This window comes from Microcebus murinus, chromosome 9 (genome assembly GCF_040939455.1).
Source record: "Microcebus murinus isolate Inina chromosome 9, M.murinus_Inina_mat1.0, whole genome shotgun sequence".
NCBI lineage: Eukaryota > Metazoa > Chordata > Mammalia > Primates > Cheirogaleidae > Microcebus > Microcebus murinus.
Genome location: NC_134112.1, coordinates 17,027,334 through 17,046,054, shown reverse-complemented (window position 1 = coordinate 17,046,054; position 18,721 = coordinate 17,027,334). Strand labels below are relative to the sequence as shown.

Below are 18,721 nucleotides of genomic sequence, written 5' to 3'. Positions count from 1 at the left end.
CACAGAAACAAAACACTTCAATAAAAGGTAAGTCAAGGAGCCTAGCTCAGTCAGTGTTCAAAGTTTCTGAATGATCACCAAATCTGGACTCTGTGAGCAAAAGAAGAAAGCTAAGATGGTTGAGTCCTTACTGTGCGCAAATACCACGAATTTATATGCACGATCACAATTCTCACAGTATCGCTGTGCAGTGGGTATTATTAGCCTCTGCTCACCAATAAGGACACATTGGCATGGAGAGGGTTACAGGGTTATGTAAGCTGCTCAAGGTTTCACAGCCAGTAAAGGATGGGAGAGAAAGGGGGGAAGAAGGCAGCGATTCAAACTCAGACATGTCTGTCTGAGGCTAAACAAAGCCCGAGAGAAGGAGTAAGAATTTCTAGCTGTTATATTTGCTCACACAAGAGGAAAACATTGCGATCACCAATGAGGTGGAAGACTTTTACAACTAATTCAAACTAGCAACTGGTTATAGTGTGAATGTTTACACTTAGAGTCAACCTTTTTCTAGGTCAGTGAGGTTATTGGTGCTTTACTTGGAATCTTATAACTAGTCACTAAATAGGTGATTTATTATGCAAGAAAAGTATTGGACCCCATGTTACATACATATAAAATATGCAAAAATATTTACATACCTACGCAGGTGTGGCTGTGGGAGTGGGTGGTGCCCAGTTGGTCGCGGTGGGCTGGAGAAGCCGAGGAGTGCAGGGGCAGGAGGAAGAATAGAGAAGCAGCCATAAGGATTTTCCAGGGGAACTTCATCTCTGAGCTGTGCACCAGGGGAGATCTCCTGACTCCGGAAGCTGCCGGTGAAGGAATGCTCAAACTGAGGCCACAGAGTCAGTCGGTCTCTCTGCGCTTCTCTTCCTGTCTCTGACACATACACCCCAAGCTCTCACATACACGCTCTTCAGTAAGTGTGACACGAATGAAAACACACACACTCCCAGACCCACAGCTCTCAACTGTGGGACCCCTGAGAGAGCCACATGGGGCAGAGTCTGGGGAGAACTGGAGGGAGTCCCTGGTGTGCAGATCTTCTGAGCCAAAACCTGCAGAAAAACTAGGCAGAAAGAAAAAACTAGGCTGCACTCTCTTCTCTGCTCCCTGGCTGAAGTCAGTGACCATAAACCGCGAACTCAGGCTCGCCGGAACTGTTTTGTTGGGTTGGTTAGGAGGCCCTTCCCCTTTCATTCTTGCAAAGCAAAGCTAAATTAAAACTAGAACTGAAGCAGAAAAAAAAAAAAAAAGAAAACAACTCTAAACCATAAACACACAACCCTTTAGCAATTTGACCAGCAGCACCCACATATTGTAGAAATTATAACTTGTTATGTTCAGAAGTTATTTAGTTTTGTTTTAAACAGCTTTATATGGGCTCTTTGTTTTATTGTTAAAGAATATTCTAGTCAAGTAGCGTCTTTCCTCTGGAGAAGCTGGATTATTCCTTGAAGGGTCAAGTTTTCTCAAGGCCTTTCATGTGGTGTGTAGAAAATGAGCCGTGCAGAAAATAATGGGCAGTCTCCTAGGCTGGATTTCAGATCTAATGAGAAAAAAGATGAGTTAGAATTAGCCAATTCATATTTACTTGGCTGTGTGTGATGCATCTTTTTTCTCCAGAATTTCAAAGTGTGTTTATATTTCCTGCCTGTGGATAATTTGTTCATTGTGCAGAGACTGATTTTCTGCTTTGAAGATGAGAATTGAGCACTGTTTTTCTGGAAAAAAACAAATCCAAACCAGATCATAGATAAAGAAAGACATATATAATACTTTGTTCTAAAATAGGATACAGCCAAGTCATATGCCATCTCAGACGAGATAAGAAGATGGGGCCAAAGAACTACAGACTAGATAAGTGATGGGAGTCATGTGGTTCTTTTTCTCTCTGCTTAGGCTCTGAGGAAAGCTAATTGCAAACTTTGAAATATTATGGAGGCTATCTGAATTAGTAGCAATTATTTTTTAAAATAGCATTTTAAATAGCAGGTAGAATTTTAAAGTTGTATCCTTTCCAGGGTGTAGGAAATGTCAATTTTTCTGGTTTGAAGGCTTTTTGTGTAGGTATTCATCTTACAAATGCCAATGGGGCTGAATTCCAAAACCTAGCACAAATCAGTGTTTCCCTAATTACGTCCCCAGCAGAGGTTGGGCCATGAATGCCGTGGGTATCTTTGGGTGTCCTTGGTCACCTGTGGTCCTGTGACTTCCTCTGAGGCTGAGGTGCTGCCGCTTAAGGTTCCTGACCCTGAAATCGAGGGAAGCTCTAGGGGTCACTAAGATCACCATGGGGGTGTGGCCTAGAGAAGTTCCAGAGACTTCCTGGGGAGGCAGCATGATGGACCGATTAAGAACACAACCCTAACAATATTTGTACCCTCAGAATTTGGGAAATAAATAAATAAATAAATAAAAATTAAAAAAAAAAAAAAGGAACACAGATTGTGAGGACAGAAAGGCCCATATTCAAACCTCGTACTTTCGGAGTAGTATATTAGGCCAGTGATGTAAACTTTCTCCCTCCAGTTCCTCATTGATATCGGGATAATGGTAATATCCGCCCCAGAGAGCTGCCGGAGGGACTCACATAAATGATGTATCTGAACTACAAGAGGTATTTATTTATCAAAGCTCGGTGAGAGTGTGATGAGACTTGCTCTCCAGGTCAGCTTCAAGAGAATTCTAAGACACCCATGGTAGTTGCAGGCCAAGATGTAATACATGGGGAAATGGCATGGACAAGAAGAGGCAGCATTTATCGAACACCTTCTAGGTGTCGTGCAGCATTCCAGAAATGCACAGTCTAGTTTGTCTAGCCCAGAGATTGGGGAAGAATCTTCTGGAAGAGAGTTTGACACAGGCTCTGGGCCTCCTGGGACTCTCCTGGTCTAGATGAATAACTGTGAACAGGTTGGGGAACTCTTAGGGTGAGAGGAATTTCCTGGTGTAAGGCTGTGTGCAAGTTTTATGCCCTTCATCGTGTGTGTGTGGCCAGGCAGTTCCACCCTAAGGATGGTGAGCCTGAAATGACCCTGTGTGCTCAGGCTGCAGGGCTGGCCACAGTGTGCGTCACTGACCCAGCTGTGTGGCACTGAGCAAGTCCCTTACTAATTCCAGGGGTGAGATTCCTCAGCTGGAAAAGGCAGATGAGACGATCTACACAGTCATATGGGCCACATAGCAGGTTTTTAATAAATAGAAGCAATTTCACACTTGGAGGGTGAGTTCTTACTGAGCAAGGTCAAAAAAGAACATAGAAATCAGGAAGTAATTTTTGCCAGCTGATGCTGAAACAAAGTGCATGTGTGCTTACACCACAAAACAAAACCTCCCTCTCTGTCACCGAGGTGGCACAGGCGTCCCTCAGGCTAGCGGTATCATTGCATCTGACAGAGTTGCCTTTGTTCATTGAGTGCTGAGGGCAAATGACTTAGGATCTCTGAACAACTTGCTGAAAGGCTTGCCCCACCCCCTGTGGTGATAACCTGTACCATGATCTAGTCACACCCTGTACAATGTCCCTACAGGATCCCTGCCGTCAGACACTCCAATTTAGATTGTCTCAAAATCTGCTCTTGAGAATGAGATTCCTTCCTTGAAGTGCTTTGTTACTTACTTCACTCAGAGAGCTCAGATTCAAACCCCAGCCTTCCCCTCTGCCATAGGAGGCTGAGAGTTTATGATCCTTAGACCTTGAACTTATGGTTCTGGCTTGTTCGGTATGAATATGCTTTCTGAATATTTTGTGACCTGCATTGAACCCAACCATTTCATTCACAGCAAGTTCATTAATCAGAAAAAAATAAAGAAAAATAAAGACCAGGGTGATGGGAAATCCTGTAAAAGTTGGCACTGTCACCAAGGTGCCGCTTGTCTTTGACTTTCTCCTCTTTCTGACTTTCAGCTCTGCCCTGCCCTCTCCTTGCTCTTGGCTGTCCAGGACTGTCTATGGCCATCTTCCATTCCCAGACTTTTGGCTGACTCTGTCCTCCCCAGTAAGAGCTTATTAATTCGGGTCCCACTCTATTCTGTCTCTACTCTCTCCTAAAAGAAATGGTAAACTAATCCATACCAAAGATGCATGACAACAAATTACAAGAGCTCTGGGCTCAGGATGGGGGTGACCTAGATCATGGCTTCACCCCTTAGCGGCTGTGTGCCCTGGGGTGAGCTGTTCCGCCTTCCTGAATACCGGCTCATTTAACTATAAAATAGGATATATAATGCCAATATTAAAAGAAAATTGTGGAGATTAAAGGCAAAATGTAAGTGCAAAAAACCTAGCAGCAACTGTCAGATAAATTTAAAGCTAACAAGGAATGAACTTTATCCTTCTCAAATAATGTTGAACTAGTTTTGAAATGCCTCTAAATAGATATTTTAAAATTGATTCATAGTAATTTTACACATTTATGGGGAACATGTGATATTTTGATATATGCATATAGCATATAATGATAAAATCAGGGTAATTGGAATATCCATCACCTCAAACATTTATCATTTCTTATGTTGGGAACAATCCAAATTTTCTAGCTATTTTGAAATATATGAGTTATTTTTAACTATAATCACCCTACTGTGTTACTAAATACTAGGACTTAGTCTTTCTACCCACCTGTATTTCTGTGCCCATTAATCAACTTCTCATCCCTTGCTCCCCTTCCCAGTCTCTGGTAACCATCATTCTACCGGCTGTCTCCATGAGATCAACTTTTGTAGCTCCCATGTGAGTGAGAATATGAGATATTTGTCTTTCTGTGCCTGGTTTATTTCATTTAATATAATGACTTCCAGTTCCATTTATATTGCTGCAAATAACAGGATTTTATTCTTTTTATGACTGAATAGTATTCCATTGGGTGTCTGTACACCCAATGTACCCAATTTTCTTTATTCATTCATTCATTCATTGATGAACACAGTTTGATTTCATATCTTGGCTATTGTAATAGTGCTTCGATAAACATGGGACATCTTTTCAATATACTGAATTCCTTTACTTTGGATATATACCCAGCAGGGGGATTGCTGGATCATATGGTAGATCTCCTTTTAGTTTTTTGGGAAAACTCCACACTGTTTTCTATAGTGGCTGTACTAATTTATATACCCACTAACAGTGCACTAGTGTTCTGCTCTCTCTGTATCCTTGTCAGCATCTGTTATTCTTGTTTTTGATAATAACCATTTTAACTGGGATGAGATTATATCTCATTATGATTTTGATTTGCATTTCCCTTATAATTAGTGATGTTGAGCATTTTTTAATATACTTTTTGACCATTTGTATGACTTTTTTTGAGAAATATTTATTCAGATCATTTGCCTATTTTTGAACTGAGTTATTTGGTTTTTTTCTATTGAGTGGTTTGAGTTCCCTGAATATTTTAGTTATTAATCTCTTCTTAGATGGGTAATTTGCAAATATTTTCTCCCATTCTGTAGGTTGTCTCTTTCCTCTGTTGATTATTTCCTTTGCTGTGCAGAAGCTTTTTAGCTTGATGTAATGTCATTTGTCTATTTGTGCTTTTCAATCTTGCTGAAAAAATCTTTACCCAGACCAATGTCCTGAAGCATTTCCCCAATGTTTTCTTTTAGTAGTTTCATAGTTTCAGGTCTTAGATTTATGTCTTTAATCCATTTTGATTTGATTTTTGTATGTGGCAAGAGATAAGGATCTAGTTTCACTCTTCTGCATAGGCACATTCAGTTTCCCCAGCACCATTTCTGGAAAAGACTGTGCTTTCCCCACTGTGTATTCTTGGCTCCTTTGTCAAAGGTAATTTTGATATAGATGTATGGCTATGTTTTTGAGTCCTCTATTCCATTCCATTGGTCTATATGTCCATTTTCTATGCCAATACCATGCTGTTTGGTTACTATAGCTCTGTAGCATAATTTGAAGTCAGGTAATGTGATGCCTCTAGCTTTGTTGTTTTTGCTTAAGATGTCTTTGGCTATTCTGAGTCTTTTGTGGTTCCATATAAATTTTAGCATTATTTTTCTATTTCTATGAAGAATATCATTGGCATTTTGATGAGGATTTACATTGAATCTGTAGATTGCTTTTCGTAGCATGGACATTTTAACAACATTGATTGTTCCAATAAATGACCATGGGCCGGGCGCGGTGGCTCAAGCCTGTAATCCTAGCACTCTGGGAGGCCGAGGCGGGCGGATTGCTCGAGGTCAGGAGTTCGAAACCAGCCTGAGCAAGAGTGAGACCCCGTCTCTACTATAAATAGAAAGAAATTAATTGGCCAACTAATATATATATATAAAATTAGCCTGGCGTGGTGGCGCATGCCTGTAGTCCCAGCTACTCGGGAGGCTGAGGCAGAAGGATTGCTTGAGCCCAGGAGTTTGAGGTTGCTGTGAGCTAGGCTGACGCCACGGCACTCACTCTAGCCTGTGCAACAAAGCGAGACTCTGTCTCAAAAAAAAAAAAAAAATAAATAAATAAATAAATGACCATGAAATATCTTTCCTTTTTTTGTGTGTCCTCTTCAGTTCTTTCATCAATGTTTACAGTTTTCATTATAGATATCTTTCACTTCTTTGGTTAGGTTTATTCCTAGGTATTTTCTTTTATTTGTAGCTATCGTAAATGGGGTTACTTTTTTTTTGGTTTCTTTTTCAGATTGTTTACTGTTGATATAGAAATGCTACTGATTTTGCATGTTGACTATTTTTATGCAACTTTACTGAATTTGTTTATCAGTTCCAATGGTTTTTTGTGTGGAATCTTTAGGTTTCTCTAGATATAAGATCATATCATTTGCAAACAAGGATAATTTGATGTCTCCATTTCTAATTTGAATGCCCTTTATCTCTTTCTCTTGTCTGATTGCTCTAGCTAGAACTTCTAGTACTATGTTATTAATAAATAACAGTGGTAAAAGTTTCTTGTTCCACATCTTAGAGGAAAGGCTTTCTGTTTTTATCTATTCAGCATGATACTCGCTGCAGATCTGTCATATATGGCGTTTATCATGTTGAGTAAGTTTCTTCTATGCCCAGTTTTTTGAGAGTTTTTATGAAGAAGGGGTGTTGAATTTTATCAAATGTTTTTTTCAGCATCAATTGAAATTATCATATGGTTCTTCTCCTTTGTTCTGTTGATATAATGTATCACATTGGTTGATTTGCATATGTTGAACTATTCTTAGGGTGATTCTTGGAATGAATCCCACTTGATCATTGTGAATGACCTTTTTAATATGTTGTTGAATTTAGTTTGCCGATATTTTGTTGCAGATTTTTGCCTCTACACTTATATTTGTCTGTAGTTTTCTTTCTTGTTGTGTCCTCGATTGCTTTTCATATCAGGGTAATGCTGACCTCATAGAATGAGCTTGCAAGTATTTTCTCCCTTTCAATTTTTTGGAATAGTTTGAGTAAAATCAATATTCTTCTTTACATGTTTGGTAGAATTCAGCTGAGAAGCTGTCAGGTCCTGGGCTTTTCATTGGTGAAAAACCTTTTATTACTGTTTTAATCTTATTCCTCATTGTTGATCTGCTTGGAGTTTCTGTTTCTTCATGGTTTAATCTTGGTGGGTTGTATGTGTCTAGAAATTTATACATTTCTTCTAGGTTTTCTTATTTAATGGCATAGAGTTATTCATGATAGTTTTTAATGCTCCTTTGTATTTTTGTGGCATCAATAGTAATGTCTCCTTTTTCATCTCTGATTTTATTTATTTAGATCTTCTGTCTTTTTGCCTTAGTCTACCTAAAGATTTGTTGATTTTGCTTACCTTTTCAAAAGTCTAACTCCTTAATTTTGGTGATCTTTTATATTGGTTTTTTAGTCTCAATTTTATTTATTTCTGCTCTAATCTTTATTATTTCTTTCCTTCTACTAATTTCGGGTTTGCTCTTGCATTTCTAGTTCTTGAGGAACATTGTTAGGTTGTTTATTTGAAGTCTTTCTACTTTTCTGATGTAGGCATTTATTGTCATAAACTTCTCTCTTGGAACTGCTTTTGCTATACCCACAAATTTTGGTATCTACTTATTCCGTTTTCATTTGTCTCAAGGAATTTTTAAGTTTTCATTTTAATTTCATAATTGACCCATTTGTTATTTAGGAACATTTTTTATTTCCATAGATTTGTACAGTTTCCAATATTCCTTTTGTTATTGATTTCTAATTTTATTCCACTATGATCAGAAAAGATACTTGATATGATTTTGATTTTTAAAAATTTGTTAAAACTTGTTTTGTGATCTAACATGTGGTCAATCCTAAAGAATATTCCATGTACTGCTGAGAAAATTGTATGCTCTGCAGCTGTTTGATGAAATGTTCTGTAAATGTCTGTTAGATCCATTTGGTCTAGAGGGCAGTTTGATGTTTCTTTGTTGATTTTCTGTCTTGATAAACTTTCCGTTGCTGAAAGTGGGTGTTGAAGTCTTCTACTATTAATGTTTTGCAGTCAATCTCCCCATTTAGGTCTACTAATATTTGTTTTATATTATTTGGTTGCTCTGGTGTTGAGTACATACCTATCTACAATTGTTATATTCTTTTGCTGTATTGACCCCTTTATAATGTTCTTTTTTCTCTCTCTGTCTCTCTCTCTTATTTTTTTTAAACTGTTCTTGACTTAAAGTCTATCTTATCTGATAGAAATATAGCTTTTTATCCTGCTCTCTTTTTTGTTTCCATTTGCGTGGAATGTCTTTTTCCAGTCCTTCGCTTTCAGTCTATTTGACAGCATATAGTTAGGTCTTGGTTGTTTTTATTCATTCAGCTTCTGTATACTGTTTAATTGGAGAATTTAATCTATTTACATTGAAGGTTTTTATTGCTAGGTAAATGTTTACTACTGCCATTTTGTTTCTTGCTTTCTGATTGTTTTGTAGATCCTTTCTTCCTTTTTTCCTATATTACTGTCTTCCTTTGTGATTAACTGATTTTCTCTAGTAGTATGTTTTGTTTCAGTACTATTTATTTTTAGTGTATCTAGTATAGATTTTTTGCTTTATAGTTACTATGAAGCTTGCAAAAAACATCTTACAGTTGTAACAGGTTATTTTAAACTGATAACAATTTAGCTTTGATCACAAAAAAGTGTAAAAAACAAACTCTACACTTTAACCTCATCCCCCTATTCAATTTGACTCTTTGATGTTTCAGTTTACAGATAATTATATTGACCATCTCTTAACCAATTGTTGTAGCTATTATTGTTTTTAATACTTTTGTCTTTTAGTCTTTATACTTAAATATAAGTGGTTTACTTACTACAATTCCTGTATTACACAAATTTGAATTTGTCTGTTTTCTTACTTTTACTAGTGAGTTTTATACCTTTAGATGTTTTATACCTTTAGCTATAAGTGTGCCTATCCCCCAGATAGTGCACACTGCGCATTCATTAGGTGTGAATTTACTCATCTTCTCCTCCCCCCTGCCACATACTTAACACCAGATGAATGTTACTTCCATATGTGTACATACCAGTGTTGATTAGTGCCAATTAAAGGGTGAGTACTTGTGGTGCTTGTTTTTCCATTCTCGTGATACTTCATTTCCAACAAGGGGCTCCAGCTTCATTCAGGGTAATACAAGAGATATTAGTTCATGTTTGTGTGTGTGTGTGTGTGTGTGTGTGTGTGTGTGTGTATGGCTGAGTAGAATTCCATGGTATACACATACCACATTTTATTAATCCACTCACGTATTGATGGGCACTGGGATTGTTTCTACATCTTTGCAATTGTGAATTGTGCTGCTATAAACATTTCAGCATAGATGTCTTTATTACAAATATCTTTTTTCCTTTGTTTTTGGTTTTTGCTCTTTTGCTTATAATGTGTCTTGGAGAATTCCTCTTTGGGTTGAATTTTATTGGTTACCTCTGAGCTTCCTGTACCTGGATGCTGTCATCTTTTTAAGATTTGGGAAATTTTCAACAAATTTTCAAAATATTCAATTTTCCTTAAATATACTTTCCAGGATTTTTTTCTCTCTTATTTCCTTCAGGAATTCCAGTTTTGTGGAGGTTAATTTGCTTGATGGTATTCCATAATTCTTGAAGGCCGTCTTTACTCTTTTTTATTCTTTTTTCCTTTTTGATCTTTTGGTTGGGTAATCTCATATGTTTTGTCTTCATGCTTGCAAATTCTTTCCTCTGTTTGCTGAAGTCTACTATTTAAGCTTTCTAATGAATTTTTCATCATGTCTTATTTTCTTTATTTCTATGGTTTCTATTTTGTTTTTTAAAAAATTTCTTGTTTCTTTGTCAAATTTCTCATTTTGTTCCCGTATTGTTTCTCAAATTTTATTTAATTTCTACCTGTATTGTTTTGTGATTCCCTACACTTCTTTATGAGGATTATTCTGAATTCTCTCCCAGACATTTTATAGATCTTTAGTTCTTCTGGCTCTATTGCTAGAGGTTTGTTGGTTTCTTTTAGTGGTTTCATATTTCCATGAGTTTTCACAATCCTTGGTTCATTAAGTTGAAGCCGACATGTTTGAGAAGACAGCCACCTCTTACAGTTTTTGCAGGTGTTCCTTGGTGATGATCGACATTTACTTCTTAGTATCAGTACATAAACACTGGCCTAGTGTTGCCTGCTGTTCTGGAGAGAACTTATAGTGAGCATCAAAACTAAAACACTACACTGGAACTAACTCATTACTCTGTCTTTGTGCCTTGATCTGGGGCAGACTTATGAACAGCAAAACTTCAACGCTGCTCCAGAACTAAATCATTGTTCTGCTGTTGTTTTCAAGTCTCGAGAAGACTTATAGTGAACACTGGATCTTAAATGCTTCCTTGGAACTATGTTATTGCCCTGCTGTTGTTTACCAGTCTGGGGAAGACTTAAGTAGCCACTGAACTTAATCTCAACCTTTTAGTTGTTTCTGGGCCAGAGGAAGGCTCCATGTAAGCACCTGGGCTTTGTGCAAAATATAGCTAGAAATTCAGGTTTTCCTTTTAATTGTGCCCCCTGGGACGCTATGGTGCCAGCCCATCTTTTTATTGTGGCATCACCTCTGCTGAGAGCACTGAGAAAGGGCTAAGATCTGTGCACCAGTTACTGTGATCAGCACCCCACTCTTTATCCTCAATTTACCCAAGATGGTTCTGTTCTACTGGCACTCCCAAAGTTTATTATGAGACAGGACCAGAACGTGCTTCCCTCATAGATTCCCAGTCTGGTGGGAAGATCAAACATCCTAATCTGTCAGGAGTCAGAGCTTATGAGGTAATGAGAGCACTGGGGAGTGGCTGTAAATACAGATAAAGTTTAGCTTGCTCACCTCCTGCTCTATAGCCCCGAGGGGTTGGGGACCACAGCTGTAGAGCACACATTCTATTAAAGAGAAGTCTTTTGTCAGCTGGTCACCTGATAGAAAATTTGGGGAAAGGAGCTGTGGCAGGTGGATTGTTTTTTGTATGTGAAGCAGAAGAATATGGACACATGTAAGTGGATAGGAATAGAGAAGAGAGAGAAGGGAGAAGGAGGGATAGATGAGGCACTATGTTCTTCCTGGCTAAAGAGCCACAGAGAAGTGCTGGGAAATGGTGTAGCAAAAATGCCAGAGCTAGTAAGAAGGTCTGATGTTGATTTTTAAGTCTGCTGTGCCATGCATGGGAGAGATGAGACTGTGCCCAGATCCTAAATAGATTTTTATGAAAACCAAAGAAGAAACTGAGTTTTGTGTTTGGAGCAGAGTAGAGCTAAGAAGGCATGTGTAGATGCAAGTGCACAGGTGGAGGGGTCATGTAAATACATACCTCAGTGATTCACAATTATCTTGGGAAGAGCTTTAGATGCCCATATGTTATAGATTGGGTGTGGGATGGGATTAAATCGTTCTTACCTAGCTCTCTGAGGTGCAGAGTTAAGTTTGAATGCACATAACGAAATTAAACAAATATAGCTTAAACCAACTTGAAGCTTATTGATTTATTCGTTCATTCATTTGTTCATTCATTTTTAGATTTTAGAAGTCCAGAGGTAGACAGTTCAGAGCTAGTATGGCAATCCCATAGTGTCTTCAGAGACCTAAGCTCCTAATTTCCTGTCCCACTATCCTAAAGTTGTCTTGCATCATCAAGGTCATCTAAAGGTATAAAATGACTTTTAGAGCTCAGCCATCATATCCATGTTCCAGGCCTACAGTGGAAGAAAGCAGAGAAAGGCTAGAAGAATTCACATCTTCCCTTATGGGAGCTCCTCACAAAAGTCTTCCACATTAAGACCAAAAGTCTCCTGTTGATATTTCAAGTGATTTTACCAGGAGTTAGGGAACAGAAAAGGTAGGGGGAGAGGGAAGAAGATCATGAAACTTCTTCACATGGTGCCTAGCACAGAGCAAGTGCTCAAAATGTTGAATCCAAATCCCCATCCAAACACCATTGGGAGAGTTATGGGAGGGAAGTGAGGATGGGAATCAGTATCTTTTTATAGACTTGGGGAAATAACCAGCATAAATATATCCCTAAGTGGCCTTGTGTTAAGATAATATGGACTTTAAGAGAAAAAGAAAGCTTCAGGAGCTCAGTTAAAGATAAAATTAGAGTTAAAGAAAAATACTAATCTTCATCTAAAACACAATAGATCATATCGCCCTCTTGTCCCTAACCTGTCCAAGCTCCCCATTGCCCACCAAATAAAGAGCTAACAACTCAGAGGGATTCACAGAGCTGCTCATCATCTTGAGCCGGCTCATCTCTCCAGCCATGTTTCTAATCACTTTTCACGTGTGCCCTGTGTTCTTGTCACACCAAGTTACCTGTGATGTCCCCAAGCACGCTCAGATGTTCATGTCTGAGTGCCTCTGCATGAGCTTCCACCTGCCTGGAACGTCCCTCTCCTTACCTTCCAGGAACACCCCTGCAACTTTTCCTTCGTGACTACCTCTTCTCAGGAGCTGTCCCTGTCCCTTGCCGAGCATGAGTGTCAGCTGTGTCCTCAGTGCTCCCCAGACACTTCATCGTTAGTGTACCTGTCTGTTTCCGCCTTTGGCTGCAGGTTCCCCGAGGGCAGGTTATTTAGCACCATCACTGTAGAGCATGCACCTGACTCATGGCAGATACTCAGTGAATGTTCATGGAGAGAAAAAAAGAAATGAGCAAGATACAGTAAAAAGATACAACATGTTAGGTACTATAGCAGTACAGGAATTAGATGAGGATATTTTTAAAATGTTCTCAGGAACATTATGTAAAAGGAAAAGCACTAAAGGCAGAAAATTTGGGGCTCAGAACTGAACCCTTATGCAAATGCTGAGGAATCAGGTCAGCAAAGGATGCAGTAAGAGCTGAGCATGGGGTTAGGATCTGAGAAGCAGTTCCACGACTGGGTAGAGAGAAAACAAGAAGCAAGAGTGTTATGTTGTCAGGCTGTGAAGTCCGGAGTCATGCAATTTCCTCCCGGCTGTCACGATTTGTGTAATAAGATAATTAAGTCCATTTCCCTAAACACTTCGAGCCTGACCCAGTCCAGGGGAGTGGAGAAGTGCAGCACTGGTGCTGCCTGGCTGAGCCCAGACCCCAAGGCAGGGCTACTCTCAGGAGCAAGAAGGACGTGTGCAGCCAGATCCTTGTTCACCTGCCAAAGGGAGAGCCAGAGGGGCCTTGGTTTCTGCTCCTGCAGCAGTAGGTCCTCCTTCGGCAGCTCAGAGATGCTCAAACTTCCCCAGGCTGGGATGAATTACTCCTCGCATGCTCTGAGACTAGTTTCAGGTGGGACGAGAACACTGACTCACATGGCGATTACAGAGTTGGCAAAGTGAAGTGAGGCAGCGAGACTGCTACCTGGCCTGAGGGACTAATATGTGCAGCCAGTGTGAATTGACCTACAGTTTGCTTTTCTACACATAACCCAAAGAATGCTTTTAAAAATGATGCTTTATCATTTTGCATTCCTTTTTTATTTTACAGAGTTTTATTGTGTGTGTGTGTGTGTGTGTGTGTGTGTGTGTGTGTCCATTGTCAAAGATAAACAGAGCAGGACACTAGTTAAAGTGGTAAGGACAGATTTTAATTAGTAATGCACTATTTCAATAGGGGAAAATTCAGTGTGAGCTGAACTCAACTTTGATCTGCACTAAGGTTTGTGATTTGCACTGGGCATTTTAAACAGAGAAAGAGGTAATGAGGTTGGGTTATGGGGACTTGGAAGAGTCAAGGAAGTGAAAAATTACAAGTAGGAAGGCTGGTCTGGGCCGTGTGGAACCCATCTGGCTTTGCTAACTCCTGCAAGTTAGGCTCCTCCCCTCCCACGGAGACTGGGAGAAAGGGGCCTGACCTTCAGGTGTTGGCTAGAGCAATAGTAAATTCTTCTGGCAGCCTTGAGGTTTCTCCAGTGGGCACTTATTTTAAGCAGGGCTAGGATCATGCTAAGGATGTGGCCATGAGCTACTAGAAACTATGTTAGAGTTTGTTCAAATCTTTATTGGCCAAAGTAGGCCTGGTCAAGAAGAGGGCTTGGAGGAGAGCAGTGAGCTTTGGTCAAGGAGACAACCTGGGTCACCCAGTGTGTGTACATACTCCTGCCATTGAGTGGCAGGGTAATTTCCTCTCCTCTTGAATCTGTGCCTGCATGTGACTGCTTTGGCCAATGCAGTCTGGAAGAAGCACCCTTGGGTTGGAGCCAGGTCCAATCTTTCAGAGGACTGGCAGCTTCTGTCTTGGTCTCTTGGTGCCCTGAGTTTCTCTGTAAGAAGTTTGATTACTCTGCCACAGAGATCACGTGCAGACCTGAGACCATATGGAGAGGGAGGAGGGCCCTGCCGACCCAGCCTTCCAGCTATCCCTGAAAAGGCACCAGGCATGTGGGTGAGACCAACTTTGACCTTCCAGACCAGAATGAAGCCATCTCAGACTCTCCAGACTAGCACAATTGCCAGCTGAGTGCCAACCAGGTCCCCCAGTTGATACTACTTGAAGCAGAAGAATCCCCCAGTTGAGCTCTGCCAATAAGAGAGAAAATAAAATGGTTATTCTTGTAAGCCCCTAAATTTGGGGGTCATTTGTATGTAACAGTAATCAGAACAGGGCGCAAGATTGGAGATTGAGGTATGGTTGGCTAGTCTGCGTTACACAGATTATTAAGGGTTTTGGCAGATCCTCTATTTCTTTGATACTGTGCTCTGGGGAGCATTATAGCCCTTCATTTTGGATCAAACCAGTACAAAAGCACTGGACTATTCTAGTAATCAGAGGTAACTGATGCATGTCCCAAAGGGATAATAACCCAGTCTCAGAAAAGAACTACATAAGACCTTCAAAGACAAAGACCTCCAAACTGAGGGCAAAGGTCACATTTTCTGGCTTCATACCTTTCAAGTCTCCTGATAATTCTGCTGTTGCTTGTTTTAGGGTGTGAGTTGCTATTGCAATGGGGGCAGGGAGAGGAGAGAGAGAGGAGGGTGGTGAAGTTATCTGTTGGGCATGTTAAACGCGCTGCATCGGAAGTGAGGAAAGAGGATGTAGAATCCTTTGTCAACATTTGCCTCTGGGAGCAGGGTTTGGGGTAACCTATTATCTGCTCTCATATACTTGAGCTGGCAGGTGAGTCTGGCATCTGCCTTGATTCCATTCTCCCCAGAAGTTAAGGGAGGGGGCTTGACTCCTGAATGAGGTCAGGTGTAGGTAAGACACACACAGAACGTTACAGAAACCGAGGACTGGAGAGCATGAGATGACTGGTCTGGGGTCAAAGCCCAGAATGGAAGCCCGGTTACACAATTTGAAGTCAGAATCCTTTCTGCTGTTTCTTTCCACATTCTTTCAAATGTCCTTATTTTCAATATTTTACTTTCAAGGGACTAATATGGTATCAGTCATTCACATTTTAATTAAATAAATGTTTTGCAAGAGAGTGTAAACATAAAATAAAATGATTGCTGTTGAATAGGAATCACATATCAGAGTATAACTTGAATAAAATAGCTTTGCTCTAATGTATCTACATAGCTATTCAATTCCACAATAAAAATCATTTATGTAATATGCTTTGCTAAAACAATGTCTCCTGTCTTTGACTTCCACATGTTCAGGCAGCAAGTCACAGGTCAAGGATGTTGACACTGGGCAAAGGTCTAGGTGAAGGTGGTTTCAGCCTCCACATCCCCTAGACAAGTCTGGATTTGGCTGAGACTTTGAGGTTGATGCAGACACGGCCAGATGAGTGTGTCCAGATTGAGGGAGCTCAGAGTCTCCTTCAAGTGTGTCAAACATTGTTTTCCATGGCTTCTCCCAGACAAGGGCAGTTCTCGCAAGTCCTCATCTATACAGTTTATCCCAGAGCAGGAAGCTATGTTAGCTATCCACAGCTAGACTGGTCTGAAATTAGGGACTAGTCCATCTTGGGGCTTTGTGTTTGGGGTGAGCCCTGGTGCCACAGGTGCTCCGTGTTGTCTTCTGGCTCAGTGTCTGGGCCTGGCTGCTTCTGTTTCCTGCCAACCTCTCCAGGTTCTGACCTGATCTGATTCCCACTCAATATCCTTGCACACTAGGCCCTGCCTCCAGCTCTTGCCCCTTCCTATGGAGCTAGAATGGCCTCCACCCCCCAGATGGTTGTGGGAATTGTAGTGGGAGTGGACTGATCTGTCAAACAACATCACACTCTGCATGTTACCTGTCGCCTGCCTCTCAGTTATGCCTTCCTTGCCTGACTGGGGTTATTGGGTTTATTAGCATCTGCCTGAAATAAACCCTCACTCTCTGCACCCTTTGGACTTTGAACACTGGACCAAATATCCTTTTTGATAAGGGCCAACCTCAATAGCAGTGTTGGGGCTGCCTCAGCTTTGTCCGTCTTGGTCTTGTAATCTTTTCCATCCTCACTGGTCTGCAAGGCTGATGTCCAGTTGACTTTGTAGCTAAGGCCACCTGTTAGATGTCCCAGGCTTGGAGTCACTCTTGGGCAGAGCCAGAATTTTGAATCATTCCAATGCCTCTCTCCACTCCCTAGAAATAAATGCCCATGATGTCTGTAGTAATGCCTAAAACAGCTGGTGTCTTGGGTATGACTTAAAGTCACTAATAGTTCTTCCACCTACCCAGTTTGCTCTGACCAAGAGTGACTCTGTCTTCAGACCCTCATCCTTTGATCATCTCCTGGAACCAGACTCTTGTAGGCTATTCCCTGGGCTATCCCTTCCCCAGCATTCACTGCTGTGCTGGGATACATTCCTCCTCCAGAACCACCACCTTCTCACTGCTCTGTGGCACCAGTGCCTCTATTCTCCCAGAGTTCAAGCCAAAAGGCAATGGGACCACCCAACCAGATGTTTTCTGTAACATGGCTCGTATGAAGTTGTCTTCCTGCAAAATTATGGTGTACAGGTAAAGCACCCAGCCAGCACCTCACTTCAGGAAACTTCTCTCCTGAAGGGGTCAGAAACTCTCAGGGCTACAGGCCATGATACAAGAAATCTTAATTTCTGATTCAGAATCTTTCCTTTCACTCTTTGATGTGAGAAATTGCTCAGGCTTCAAAAGAGACCTGTGGATTTAAAGGCTGCTGTTCGGTGGGCCTGACTCAAGGTATGCATGTAGAGGTGATCCATGCTGGGCTTGTACCAGCTACACCAAAGACAATCCAATTAGCCCATGACACCCACAGATAACGTGCTCAAATTCCATCACGTAGGGAAATAGTTTATTCTCAATCAATAACAACAGAAACATGTCATCCTGTCATTATTAGCTCTGAAACTGAGACCTTTTGTTTCCAAGGAGTCATAGGTCCTAAATTATATGATGATGAATGGAAATAATTAGGTAGTGGCCTTTCCTCCACATTTGCTTTCATATGTGAATTTTAAATTTAAATATATGGAAATAGTGCACTGATGAAAGTCAAAATGTTTCAGTGAACAGCTTTCAGACTTTCAGTATTAAAATAATTATAAATGAAATTGTTAAAAATTTCTGTTCAGTGCCAATATATAGCTTTAAATTAAAATCAAATACATTTCTTATTAAGGTAAAAGAAATATAAAAGTCTCCCTAATTTAATTGGACCCACAGTCTTCATAGGATTGTAGAAAACTCTTTGTTGGTTGATTTATTCAATGTGTATTTATTTATTGATCACCTACCATTGATCATCTACAGTCTGGCACTTTTGTAGGCATGGAAGTTAAGAACTTACAAAGGTGTTTTCCCTCACTGTTGACTTGCTGTGTTATCTGGCAAATCAATTTGTTTAAATATGGTTAAATCACTTTTTCTTTTCCTCATTATTCATCTACATGATCAGAGCCGGCACTAGAATGCAAAGCTCCCCACTGGGAAACTTACTTATAAACCCACTACTCCCATAAAGCAGAAAGCTGCATTTCTCTGCATTGCAGTGCCTGGGGGCTGCTGAGGCTGGGCTCCAGCGCTTGCATATGTGCTGGTCCCTGTGTTGACTTTAGGCGCATTTCATAGGTAAAACTAAACAACTTCTTGTATCAGGAAATTAATGGCATGGGGCTGTTTTATTTGTTCCTAATTGATTGCCTTATATAAAGTAACATTTTATAGAGTTGCAGACCCCTTTGAGAATTTGATGAAAGCTATGGACCCTCTTTCCAAAAAACATGCACATAATGCAAGCACACTGACATTTACACATAAACACATGAATTAAAAAAAAATCATAGACTCCCTGAAAATCATTTCTTTATCTTATAAGGGCTCATGGATCCCAGGCTAAGAGCCTCTGGTCTGGAAAGCCTTACTTTTCTCAAG

General features: G+C 40.3%; 1 protein-coding gene across 1 annotated transcript in view; it reads right to left on the bottom strand.

Moving 5' to 3' along the window:
* Positions 1-1,132, bottom strand: part of AOAH (acyloxyacyl hydrolase) — a 198,531-nt gene extending 197,399 nt beyond the window's left edge. Inside the window, exon 1 of the mRNA XM_076006307.1 lies at positions 639-1,132. Coding sequence (XP_075862422.1) covers positions 639-765 — 127 coding nt within the window. The 5' untranslated portion in view covers positions 766-1,132. The remainder of the gene's footprint in view (positions 1-638) is intronic.
* Between the last annotated feature and the right edge of the window lie 17,589 nt (positions 1,133-18,721).